The sequence below is a fragment of the Aotus nancymaae genome, unplaced genomic scaffold (assembly GCF_030222135.1).
Source record: "Aotus nancymaae isolate 86718 unplaced genomic scaffold, 86718_ANA_hifiasm-v0.15.2.pri h1tg000020l, whole genome shotgun sequence".
NCBI lineage: Eukaryota > Metazoa > Chordata > Mammalia > Primates > Aotidae > Aotus > Aotus nancymaae.
In genome coordinates, this window is record NW_026988432.1 from 31,399,585 (window position 1) to 31,411,955 (window position 12,371).

Genomic DNA, 12,371 nt, shown 5'->3' on the forward strand with positions numbered 1-12,371 from the left:
CATGAGCGCTCCAGCCTGGGTGACATAGTGAGACCCTGTCTCAAAACAAAACAAAATAAAAAATAAAACAAAACAAAACAATGAAACAACCCCTTCCTCACTAAAAAAACTGCATAGGAATGATACAATTCAGAATAATGGCTATCTGGGGAAGGAGGAAGGTGATAGAAACTGGGTAAATCACACAGGGGGTTTTACAGAATCTGAAACAAATGTGGCCAAAGTTTTTCACAAAGCTAGGTAGTTGGTATGTAGGTATTTACTATACTGCTCTCTGATTCTATATGAAATATTCCATAATGAAAAGAATGTAATACTATTAAATTATTATACTATGTTATGTAGATATTAAAAATTTGGAAGTGAAATAATGCATTTACTTCAAAATACTCCAGAGAATAGGGTCAGATGGTAGAGATATAGATAAAACAGAATTGGTTGTGAGCTGATAAATGTTTAACTGGTGATGAGCACATAGAGATTCATCATACTGTCTGTACCTCTCTATTCTTGTATATGTTTGAAGTTTTATTTTATAACAAGTTTTAAAATGTAGCAAACTTTAAAAGGCATTCAAAATTTTATGGTTTTGAATAAAATCTATAGTATTGTATATAAAATTGAATCAGAAACTGTGGGGGTAGAGCCCAGCAATCTCCATGCTTATAAACCTTCCAAGTGATTCTGATGTGAATTCAAGTATGAGAACTACTTGTAGCCATGCCTGTCCCCACCCCTTTCTCCTCATAGAGTGGAAAAAAGGCTGTGGTATATAAAATTCATTCATTGTTAAAAATAACTATGGTATTCAAGATTTTTAAAATACACTGATATATCACTGTTGATATACCACTGTTGAATAGAATACTATGTGCTTTGTAGAATAACTTAATTTTTCTAAAGGTGATATTTGTTTATTTCCAAAAAACTATATCTCAGGCAATGACTTTTATTTTAACCTTTTTATTAAGGAAAAACAATTAAACATACACAAAGATAGAAGACGAATGCACAGCTTCCCATGTACTCATCAACCAGCATCAACAGTTATGACCATCTTGCCAGTCAAAAGCATTCATCCCAGGGTGGAAGGGGCAGCATTTTGAATCTGAGGCTCTGGCAGGCTGCTCAGGTAGAGATGATGTTAGATAGATGGAAATGTCAGTAAGAACTCAATTAGAACATTGGTATCTGGGATCATCATTATTTTTTAACCATCAAAACTATTTCCAAGCCTGTGTGTGTTACTATGATTTTAGGACTTGTTTGGATTCTTTGTGGTATGAGTTTATGAGCATCCTCAGTGGTAGGGGAGAAGTCTTCTAAATTGGACAATAAGTTTACAGATAACTGAAGGTTGACACTGTTTCTTAAATCACAGGCAGCCTAAATGAACGGCCCCTTTCCTTGCATATCTATGTACATGTAGCTATTTTTCTGTAGGTGTTTGAGGCTCAAGAATGTGAACGAATAAACTTCTTCCGGAATGCATTGTGGTTACATGTGAATCAGCTGTCACAACAATGTGTCACCAGTGATGAAGTAAGTCAGAGGCATCCACTGAGGATTGTCCTGTGCATGTTGGATACTTTAGAGTAGGAGGAACTGTAGATGTTGATTGGTTCACCACCCCTACTTCACCCCTGGTCAGGTAAGGTGACTTGCCTAAGGCCATACAGTGAGTTGCTAGAAGGACCCAGATAACATGTGACCAACATGACTCTTGGCTCATTTGCCACCATGATTTTCTCATTAAGAGATTCACGGCTGGGAGCGATGACTCACTTCTGTAATCCCAGAACTTTGGGAGGCTGAGGCTGGTGGATCACCTGAGGTCAGGAGTTCGAGACCAGCCTGGCCAACATGGTGAAACCCCGTCTCTACTAAAAATGCAAAAATTATCAGGGCATGGTCGTGCACCCCTGTAATCCCAGCCACTTGGGAGGCTGAGGTGGTAGAATTGTTTGAACCTAGGAGGCGGAGGCTACAGTGAGCTGAGATTGCACCATTGCACTCCAGCCTGGGTGACAGAGCAAGACTTCAAAAAAAAAAAAAGAAAAGAAAAGAAATTAATTCAGAGTTAGGGCACAAAAGAAAATTCAGAGTTGGGGCAGGAGAGCAGATAGAACCCAAATAGAGTTTCATGTATAAAAGACAGATGTTACAACATGTATGTGCATCCCAGACACAGCTTCATTTTGGAATGGGGTCACTCCAGGACAGCACCAAGTACTAGGAGATTGACCCTTGCCCAGGCTAATGATTGCTTCAGGGCCCAGACTTACCTCAACAACATTCCCTGGTCCGTTATCCGGGCTTAACCTGTACACAGCATTGGTAATGGGCTCCCCAGGTCTCAGAGGCATCAAATCAAGTTATTACAACCTTCTTTACTAAGGTGTAGCTGCTCCAGATGAGACATTCACTTTAGAAGAACAACTAAACACCCAGAAAATCAATAGGATTGAATGAAAAACTCTTTAAGTAATTGTCTTTGCATATGTGTGTGGCATTGGTCTTGTGCCACAGGACTTGATATCTAGTTTTTGGTTCCATCAGTATTTTAAAAAAATTTCAGCCAAGGCGGGGCATGGTGGCTCACGCTTGTAATCTCAACACTTTAGAAGGCCGAGGTGGGCAAATCACCTGAGGTCAAGAGTTCAAGACCAGCCTGGCCAACAGAGTGAAATCTGTCTCTACTAAAAATACAAAAATTAGCCGGGCGTGGTGGCGCTTGCCTGTAATCCCAGCTACTCAGGGGTCCGAGATAGGAGACTCACTTGAACCCGGGAGGCGGAGGGTGCAGTGAGCCAAGATCACACCACTGCACTCCAGTCCAGGTGACGTAGTGAGACTCTGTCTAAATGACAACAACAAAATTCAGCCAAGGTTTTTGTCCTGCCATAAAAATACCTTTTCTGTCATCTTTAAGAAATTGATAGCAGATATGCATCAGAGAAAAAGCTCTAATCTGAATCTGGGACTTTGGAATGTGTTCTTTTTTCTTTCACAAGAAAATTTGAAAGAGTCAGCTTTTTATCAAACCCATGCTTTTTTGTTTGTTTGTTTTTGAGATAGAGTCTCACACTGTCTCCTGGGCTGTAGTGCAATGGTACGATCTCGGCTCACCGCAACCTCCGCCTCCCGGGTTCAAGCAATTCTCCTGCCTCAGCCTCCTGAGTAGCTGGGATTACAGGCACCCGCCACCACGCCCGGCTAATTTTTTGTATTTTTAGTAGAGACAGGGGTTTCACTATGTTGGCCAAGCTGGTCTCGAACTCCTGACCTTGTGAACCGCCGCCTCAGCCCCACAAAGTGCTGGGATTATATGTGTGAGCCACTGCACCCGACCTCAAACCCATGTTTTTAAGGAGCTGTATCACAATTATCTTCAACATACCTTACCTATTAATTGACCTTCTTTTTATTAGATGTACGAAAAAGTCCGAAAGAGTTTAGAAATGTGCAGCATTCAGAAGGACATTGAATACTTTGTGAATCAACGCAAAACTGGACAGATTCCACCAGGTGAATGGGGCGGTGGGGTGGGGAGTGTTATTTGCACAATTCTATTAGTCTTTCTTGTTAGATGTCCTTAAGGACGAAAGACGCCTGCCTCTTCATGTCCTGTTTCTTGGTGACTCTCCTAGCACCCATCATGTATGAGAATTTCTACTCACCCCAGAGGAATGCAGCCCCACCAGGAAAGGCTACAGGGCCTAATTTGGCAAGGTAATAACCAGCTGCCTTTCACATGAAGAAAAATACTTTTTGCAAACATTGTTATCATGAGTGTTCTAAGATTTGTTAGAACTGGAGCATATCTACTACTGCATATGCTTAATGAGGCTGCTTGCTTTTTGGAAATAGCATTTTTAGGACAAATGTTAAGTGAATTTTAATAGTCATAATTCAGGGAGGAGCATATCATGCTTGAACTTGATCATTATTATTCATGTATGAATCCTTTACTTTTCTTACAGCCTGTAGAAAGCAGGAGTCAGCAAACTATGGCCCCTGGGAGTTAAGAATAGTCTTGACATTTTTAAATGGCTGGAAGAAAGTTGAGAGGATACTATTTTGTGACATGTAGTGTTCCTCTGTGAAGTTTTATGGGCACACAGGCACCTTCATTCACTGAGGTTTTGTATGTGACTGCTTTGCCACTAAAGTTGAGTAGAGTTGCAAGAGAGACAGTATGTGGCCAGCAAAGTCTAAATCATTCACTACTCAGACCTTTACTCAAAAAGTTTGTTGCCATTCATGGAAAGGATCCTGGGGTAAGAGACATTTTTATTTGACATAGTCAGCTTACAGTCTAAGCTTTTGAATTTTCAGTCCAGTTTTATTAAAGACAGGGAGTGCCTGGGAAGGATTGCATGATCATTATCAACATTTAAGCATGCCAGGCACAGTTCAAAACAGTTAGTGTGAATTAACTGACTTAATCCCCACAACAAGGTAGGAGCTGTTTATACTTCCTATTTTACTTTTGAGGATGTGGATGTTCAAGGCAATCAGGAAGTCTTTCCCACACAGATGAGGTTTTAATCCTGCCAGTTCAGGTTGTGGGGATAAGGCTCTGTGCTCCTAATCACTATGCATCCTGCCTTGTGGTATAATACAGTGTCTGCAACTTAGATTTCCATAGGTCAGTGCTACAGATCATTTGCTTCAGGTGAGCTTTCTTGACCGTCCAGTGCAGAAACAAGTTGTGATTAGAGTACAATAGGCTTGTAGCAAGAAGTAAAAAATTATTAAAAAAACAAGAACTTATCTAAAAGACTTTGGTTTTCATTTCTTACAGGAGAGGACCCCTCCCAATTCCTAAAAGCTCACCAGGTATGCCACTAATAAAGGTCTTTTGAAATTTTTATATTGAAAGGCAGGTGGATCACTTGAAGGCAGGAGTTCGAGACCAGCCTGGCCAACATGGTGAAACCCCATCTCCACTAAAATACAAAAATTAGCCAGGTGTGGTGGCTTGGGCCTGTATTCCCAGCTACTCAGGAGGCTAAGGCACGGGAATTGTTTGAACCTGGGAGACAGAGGTTGCAGTGAGCCAAGACTGCACCACTGCACTCCAGCCTGGGTGGCAGAGTGAGATTGTCTCAATAATAATAATAATAATAATAATAATAAAGAAAGAAAAAAGGAAGAAATTCTTATATATATATTTAATTAAATATCTAGAACTTTGAAATAAAGGAAATGAAAGGATTAAATAGAATCAAATTCCCAAGAGAATGATCCTATATTAGAATCTTACTATAACACTACTAGTCATGGAGTGGAATATGATAATTGGTGGTCTATTTTATAGCTTATCCAAGATAATTCAGTTACTTAAATACCAAAAGAAACTTACTGCAAGCAAATCTTACCTAAAAGATTATTTCAACTTGAACTGTGAGAACAGCAGAACTGACATAGTTATCCTTGAATTACACAGAAATATAATTTATAGAAGGCATGGATGTCAAGAAACATGTCACTTAATACTATCTATTTTGTACACTACCCATAATGAGACCTTTCGCTCATCACTGTAGTCTCTTTCTTTCTTTGAACTCCTCTGGAAGGAGTACACATGTTAGCACTTACTAGTTGTGTGGGATGTGAGGGCAATCTGGCTGAGACATCTGTCAGCCCGTCCATTGCCAGGATTGATTCAGCTGATGTGGTTGGCTAGGTGGGTGTCCCTTTCCTCCTTCACCGGTCCAGGTATGTCCCTCCTGAAGCTATGCGCTCAAAGAGGACAACCATTCCTGATCGAGGAGGGCCAGTCTTCGGTCAAAGTATACTAGTAGCTGCATTCCCCTGCAGCTACTCCAAACAAGTTCTCATTAGTTGTATGCCTTGGATAATAATAAGATCCAGAGGGCAGACATTTTGTCTTCTGTATCACTCACAACACCTAACACAGTTCTGAGTACATAGTAGGTGTTCAACATATATTTATTATTTGAGTAAAGAAAAGGTACACCTATCCATGTTCAAGAGAATGAGTGTATGAGTCTGTTTTCATGCTACTGATGAAGATATACCCGAGACTGGGAAGAAAAAGAGGCTTAACTGAACTTACAGTTCCACATGGCTGGGAAGGCCTCAGAATCATGGCGGGAGATGAAAGGCACTTCTTACATGGTGGCAGCAAGAGAAAATGAAGAAGTTGCAAAAGCAGAGACCACTGATAAAACCATCAGATCTCGTGAGATTTATTCACTACCATGAGAACAGTATGGGGGAAACTGCCCCCATGATTCAGATTATCTCCCACCAGGTCCTTCCCATGGGAATTATGGAGATACAATTCAAGGTGAGATTTAGGTGGGGACACAAAGCCAAACCTTTTCAATGAGGGACGAGGACAACTGACGCTGCACGTAACAGCTCACTAAAAACTTAGTGATGGAAAAAAGTGTAGTGGCTGAAATTATATCTTTGAACAATGTGAAGATTTAAGGTATTTTATTTCTTGTTGTTCTATAATTACCACTTGGTAATGTAGGATGCTATTTCTGTCTATTTTTAAAGATGATTTTTCTGTGGGTACTACATCTAAGCATGGCTGAAAGAGGGCAAAGGAGTCAGAATAGTGATTTCCAGAATGTCCACTGGTTTGGAGTCGTGACTACCATTTATAGTTCTTATTGGCAGATCTATTTTCTCCTTATAAAAGGGTAGTCACCAGAATCTCTAAGTGGAATGCCCTGGCTTGAAAAGGGCTGCAATCTTACTATGAAAAAATTGATGTTACTGTTGTTTTCTGTGTTCTGCCTTCTGCAGATGATCCCGATTACGCTTTGGTTAATGACTACAGTTTGCTCTATCAGTAACATCAATGGTAAGAACCTTTTCACATAATCGAGTTGCATGTAGACTGGTGATTGTGCTATTGAAGGCTTTGACGCTTCTTTATAGTACCACCACAAACTAGCAAGGCCTTGCATAGGCAGGCACACTGGCCAGCATGTTGTCCCTTCAGGACGCCTCTCTGGATCCCACAGCTGGAAGCAGACTGCAGACCCTTCCATACCTATTTGAATGAGGCTATTTTTCCTTCATTGATTATTCTGTAGTAACTCTTTATCTACTTTTTTTTTTTTAATTTTGAGGCAGAGTCTCACTCTGTCACCCAGGCTGGAGTGCAGTGTTGTGATTTCGGCTCACTGCAATCTCCGCCTCCCGGGTTCAAGTGATCCTCCCACCTCAGCCTCTTGAGTAGCTAGGATTACAGGCACACACCACCACACCCAGCTAATATTTTTTGTATTTTTGGTGGAGACAGGGCTTCACCATGTTGGCCAGGCTGGTCTTGAACTCCTGACCTCAAGTGCTCTGCCCACCTCAGCCTCCCAAAGTGCTGGGATTACAGGCGTAAGCCACCATGCCTGGCTCTCTTTATCTGCTCTTATTAAGCTCTTTTATAGCTATTACACACCTGCATGCATTTAAGCCAGTGCTCACCAACAAAACACATCATCCTCATTGTTAAAGGAATTTAGACTTTAGTTTACTTCCCCACCACCTAAAAGAGGGAAAATCAAATAAAAAGAAGTGCAAATGATACCACACTCACTATGCACACAAGGTCATCATAGAGATCATCCTGCAGATTATTAACGCTCTGAACAAGCAAACCACGAGGATTCTTAGAAGAGAACTGAACACTGCTAAGCCAACTGTGGCTGCAAAGATGACTGCATGGTGACTCTTTTTCTTAGGCACTCAGGGGCTTGCAACATTCTCCAAGTCAAAATCATTCTTCACAGATGTGAAGAAATAACTCAGAAGCCAAGGTAGTGATACTAAAAGAAACTCTTCATAAAGTATCATTCTTTTACCCCAATGGGCTTGTCTTGGGATAAAAGAATTATATAGGTATACATGAGCAAAGAAAAGGTCTGAAGAGATATATTTCTAAAGAGGTAGTATTTTTCCTTTCTGTTTACCCTGTTTTCGAATTTGTCTGCAATGAAAATGTGTTACTTCTTGGACCAAAAACCGTTTTGAGAGTTGATCTGCTTACATCTTCTGATCTCAGCATGGACTGAGTTACACATCTGAACTACACATCTTCACATTTCCTGTTAGTTGTATGCCCTGGATAACAGTATCAGAAGACAAAGTGGCAGGCAGTGGGTGGGTGAGATGCCAGAAGTCAACAGAGAAAGGCAACAGCCTCTCTCTCACCCTTCCTGGTTTGGTGTTGGTTGTATATACTGCCCTTTATGGACCTAAACAGGTTTTAACAGTGCTCCAGGGTGATTTCCTATGGTGTTCATACCACCAAAGTGAGCACATCAAACATTGTTTGTTTTCAGTCCTCTAAAAACACCTACTTTGTGACTTATAGGCAACTAGCTATCTAGAGCAGATACCAACTTGTCCTAATTACATAAAAATAATGGGCTAATGACCCAAGAGTGGCTCATGCCTGTAATCCCAGCACTTTGGGAGGCTGAGGCAGGTGGATCACTTGAGACCAGCCTAGCAAACATGGTGAAACCCCATCTCTACTAAAACAATGAAAAAAAATACAAAAAATTAGCCAGTCATGGTGGCAGGCATCTATAGCCCCAGCTACTTGGGACACAGAGGGAGGATAATTGCTTGAACCTGGGAGGTGGAAGTTGCAGTGAGCTGAGATCACGCCACTGCACTCCAGCCTGGGCGATAGAGCAAGACTCTGTCTCAAAAAAACAAAAACGAAATAATCAGCTAGTTTATATTATATTTGAACATAAGTCCTTAAATTGCTTAATATATTTAAGTAACTTTGCTGTAAAAGATATGGAAATTGAAGACATAAAGTACCCTGTTCTCTAACTATATATAACTTTCTGACCTACAAATCTACAAATAAATTATAGTCTTTGCAATTCATCATCATTTCTTCTTCATTTCATAAGCCTCCCTCTTTCTCACAGAAAGGGGCAAAGCCCTAGTTAGAGGCAGAGTGGAAACCTGGTAAATCAATGACTTGGATTTCAGAGGTGGCACCTGCTCTCTGGAGTACTGTGTAGATGATGGGCAGGCCATTGGCAGTCCTAAGTGTTTCTGTTTATTTTTTACCACTTTCTTTTCTGTCCTTACTTGTTTGGGTAAATAATATATTCTAATAGCTTAATGGTACCACTTGACCCAACAACTCGAGTTCCTCAGAGTCTAAGAGTGTGATGTTTGAATGCAAGATGCTAGTGCCAACACATGCACATGAGTTATATCATTTCACTGGAGTTCACTGGAGTCTGTGCCTATTCAATGAGTTGAAGTTCAACATATATATCAATTTCAGAAAATTTTAGAGAAGGGAGTATACAACACATTCATATTCAGTATACAACATATACTGAAAATTTTAAAGGAAGGAAGCTAATGTAGTGAATAACGTACTAAGCAGCTTATCACAACAATTAAAATAGTTTGAATGAACTTTTGGAATAGAAATTTAAACAGGGTCCCAGCATGGTGGCTCACACGTGTAATTCTACTGTTTTGGGAGGCCAAGGCAGGCAGATAACCTGAGGTCAGGAGTTTGAGACCAGCCTGGCCAACACAGTGAAACCCTGTCTCTACTAAAGATACAAAAATTAGCCAGTTGTGGTGGCAGGCGCCTATAATCCTAGCTACTGCTAGGAGACTGAGGCAGGAGAATCACTTGAACCTGGGAGGCGGAGGCTGCAGTGAGCTGAGATTGTGCCACTGCACTCCAGCCAGAGTAACACAGCGAGACTCTGTCTAAAAAAAAAAAAAAAAAAATTAAATAGGAAGATTTAGAAATTTGTTATTTGTTTTGTAGTTGTTGATTTTAGCTGCTATTCCTGTTTTTAATTCTAGCATGTTTAGGTAAAGATAGATTGAAAATTTCAAATTAAAAATATGTATAAAATGCAAATGTATGTATTATTTACCATAAAGCAATGGCGTTATCATCACATTCCATTTCTCATTGCTTGGAATACCCATTCCTCCCATTTATTTTCCTTGGCTTGCACTCTTATTCTTGTCGAATATACTCTCAAGGTAGAAGCAAGTGTTGACAAGCACCGTTCATTCAAATGAAATTTCTTTGTTATTTTCTTTCAGAAACCAGAGCTTTTTCCGGCTAGTGCTTCTATGACATGGAAAGAGCACCCAGAGCAGCAGAATCTATAGCCACGTTATGTCAGTCACGAAGACTTTGAAGTGAACCCTTACTATAATTTTTTGATATTTTAAATTTATGTTAGACATTTAGGACAACTTAAGCAAGTAGAGTTCTGCAGTTTTTTGACGTTTACAAATTGCCCCATTCTGAAGAATTATTTCTTTCCCAGTTAGTCACTCAGGTTGTGAATGAATTAGCTTTTCAACATGGGAAGTATGGAATTCACTTCTGGATTTAGAGTGTCCACTTAAGGAGAGAGGTGGCAGCAGAGGATTCTGAGCCACCGACTGCAGTAGTAGCTCCTTTGGCTTTGGGCAGCCTGGCTGTGGGGTTGCCACAGTGATGCACAGCCTCAGTGGTGCAAGATTTTAAATTACCTTCCTTTTTGGCTGTAAGACTTAGAAGCCACCTGATCACACTTTCTCATTTTACAGATGAGGAAACAAAACCTAGAAGTGTGAAATTAATTTCCTTACAGTTTTTCCAGCTGATTAGGGACAGAACCAAAACTAGAGCCCAAGCCCAACCCACATCACTATTCTTCTAACCCTTCCTGAAGTTGTGATGCTCATGCTGAAATTTAAGATGCCAAATATTTTTGCCAGCACTTTTTCAACTGGGAAAACCACCAGGGTTTAAATATCAGATTTATTTTTATGTGGATCACTGTGTGTACTGAACTACAGAGCATGATATTTAATCTAATTCAAGGAGCCACTGATTGTAAAACATGTCATTATTTTATGTTGCACTAAGGCGGGGTCGAGGAGTTGCCAATAAAGTTGTGACAGATCATTGATGGTCAAGCCCATTTGAATTTAAGATGCTAAAGAATGAAAAAAAGTACATTCTAGAATCAATGAAATACAGTATTTTGATTCCATTCCTCGAGATAATTTTAGGGTTACAAAACCAATCCTCAATTTTGGGTCTTCACAGAGAATCTTTCCCTTGCTAGACCCCAGAATTTTAAATATGTCCAAATTACACTTTTACAAACATTTGAGTCTTCCTTTTTCACTCACAAACAACAGGAAGGTCATGTACCTTTTGCACAACATTTGTGCACGGTGAGAAATTGTACCTTTTCATTATTGGCAAGTTAAAATAGCACTATCAGTTATTCAGTATTACAGAGAGCAAATAGTTTCCTCTCCTGCTCTGTGCAGTAGCTTTTCTAGAATTATGGACAAATTGATCAAAAGAAGATTGATTATTCCATCACCTTTTCTTCTTTTTTTTTTTTGAGATGGAGTCTTGCTCTTGGCCAGGCTGGAGTACAATGGCACAATCTCAGCTCACTGTAACCTCCGCCTCCTGGGTTCAACCGATTCTCCTGCCTCAGCCTCCCAAGTAGCTGGGATTACAGGCACACGCCACTGCACCATGCTAAGTTTTTGTATTTTTAGTAGAGATGGGGTTTCACCATGTTGGTCAGGTTAGTCTCGAACTCCTGACCTCAGATGATCTACCCTCCTTGGCCTCCCAAAGTGCTGGGATTACAGGCCTGAGCCACCATGCCTGGTCTATTTCCCCACCTTTCATGTAAGGTGCTGCTGAACATGACATCTTCTTGTCATGACAGGAAACTTGCATCAGTTGGATATCCTTTTGAGAAACTGAAGTTTGCAAAGGGCCAAACTTCCCCAAACTGAACGGGCTCAGGAAATTTTCCTTCACACTCAGAACATTCTGTTTTTAAGCATATTATTTATTGTTGGCAGTTCCTCAGGGATTTCCTTTTTCTCTGTATTGGTCAGTGTAGTTGATGTAAAACTGTTTTGTGGATGAAAAATAATTTTATTTTATTGCTCTTTTAGTTTGATAGGTTAAATAAAGGTTCTTGGTAATTTGGGATTTGTTTCGTGTTTTTGTGTTGACCATATCTCTCTTCCAAGCTTTATTTGATCTCTTGCCATATTTGTGATTGTTAGGCTTCAAAAAGACAAACTGCTGGTCAGGGAAGCCAAATGGAGATGATGCCAAACTACTTTTTATTAATCTTTCAGAGGCCAACTGCAATGTTACTTCCTCTGGGAGACACCATCTCTGCCTTCAGACTAGGTTGGATCCAACTAGTGTATCTCTCCTACCCCTCCATTTTCCTTGTTCTAATATGATTCGCCCTTGAAATTAATTGTTCAAGGCTAGGTGTGGTGGTGCACACCTGTAATCCCAGCACTTTTGGAGGCTGAGGCAGGTGGATCATTTGAGGTCG

The 12,371-nt window shown here is 40.3% G+C and overlaps 1 protein-coding gene across 1 annotated transcript in view; it reads left to right on the forward strand.

Annotated features, from left to right (window-relative positions):
* PSTPIP2 (proline-serine-threonine phosphatase interacting protein 2) overlaps positions 1-12,010 on the forward strand; it is a 92,166-nt gene extending 80,156 nt beyond the window's left edge. The window contains exons 10-15 of the mRNA XM_012440789.2: positions 1,444-1,542; positions 3,432-3,528; positions 3,651-3,732; positions 4,808-4,842; positions 6,790-6,847; positions 10,093-12,010. Coding sequence (XP_012296212.1) covers positions 1,444-1,542; positions 3,432-3,528; positions 3,651-3,732; positions 4,808-4,842; positions 6,790-6,839 — 363 coding nt within the window. The 3' untranslated portion in view covers positions 6,840-6,847; positions 10,093-12,010. The remainder of the gene's footprint in view (positions 1-1,443; positions 1,543-3,431; positions 3,529-3,650; positions 3,733-4,807; positions 4,843-6,789; positions 6,848-10,092) is intronic.
* Positions 12,011-12,371: the final 361 nt, after the last annotated feature.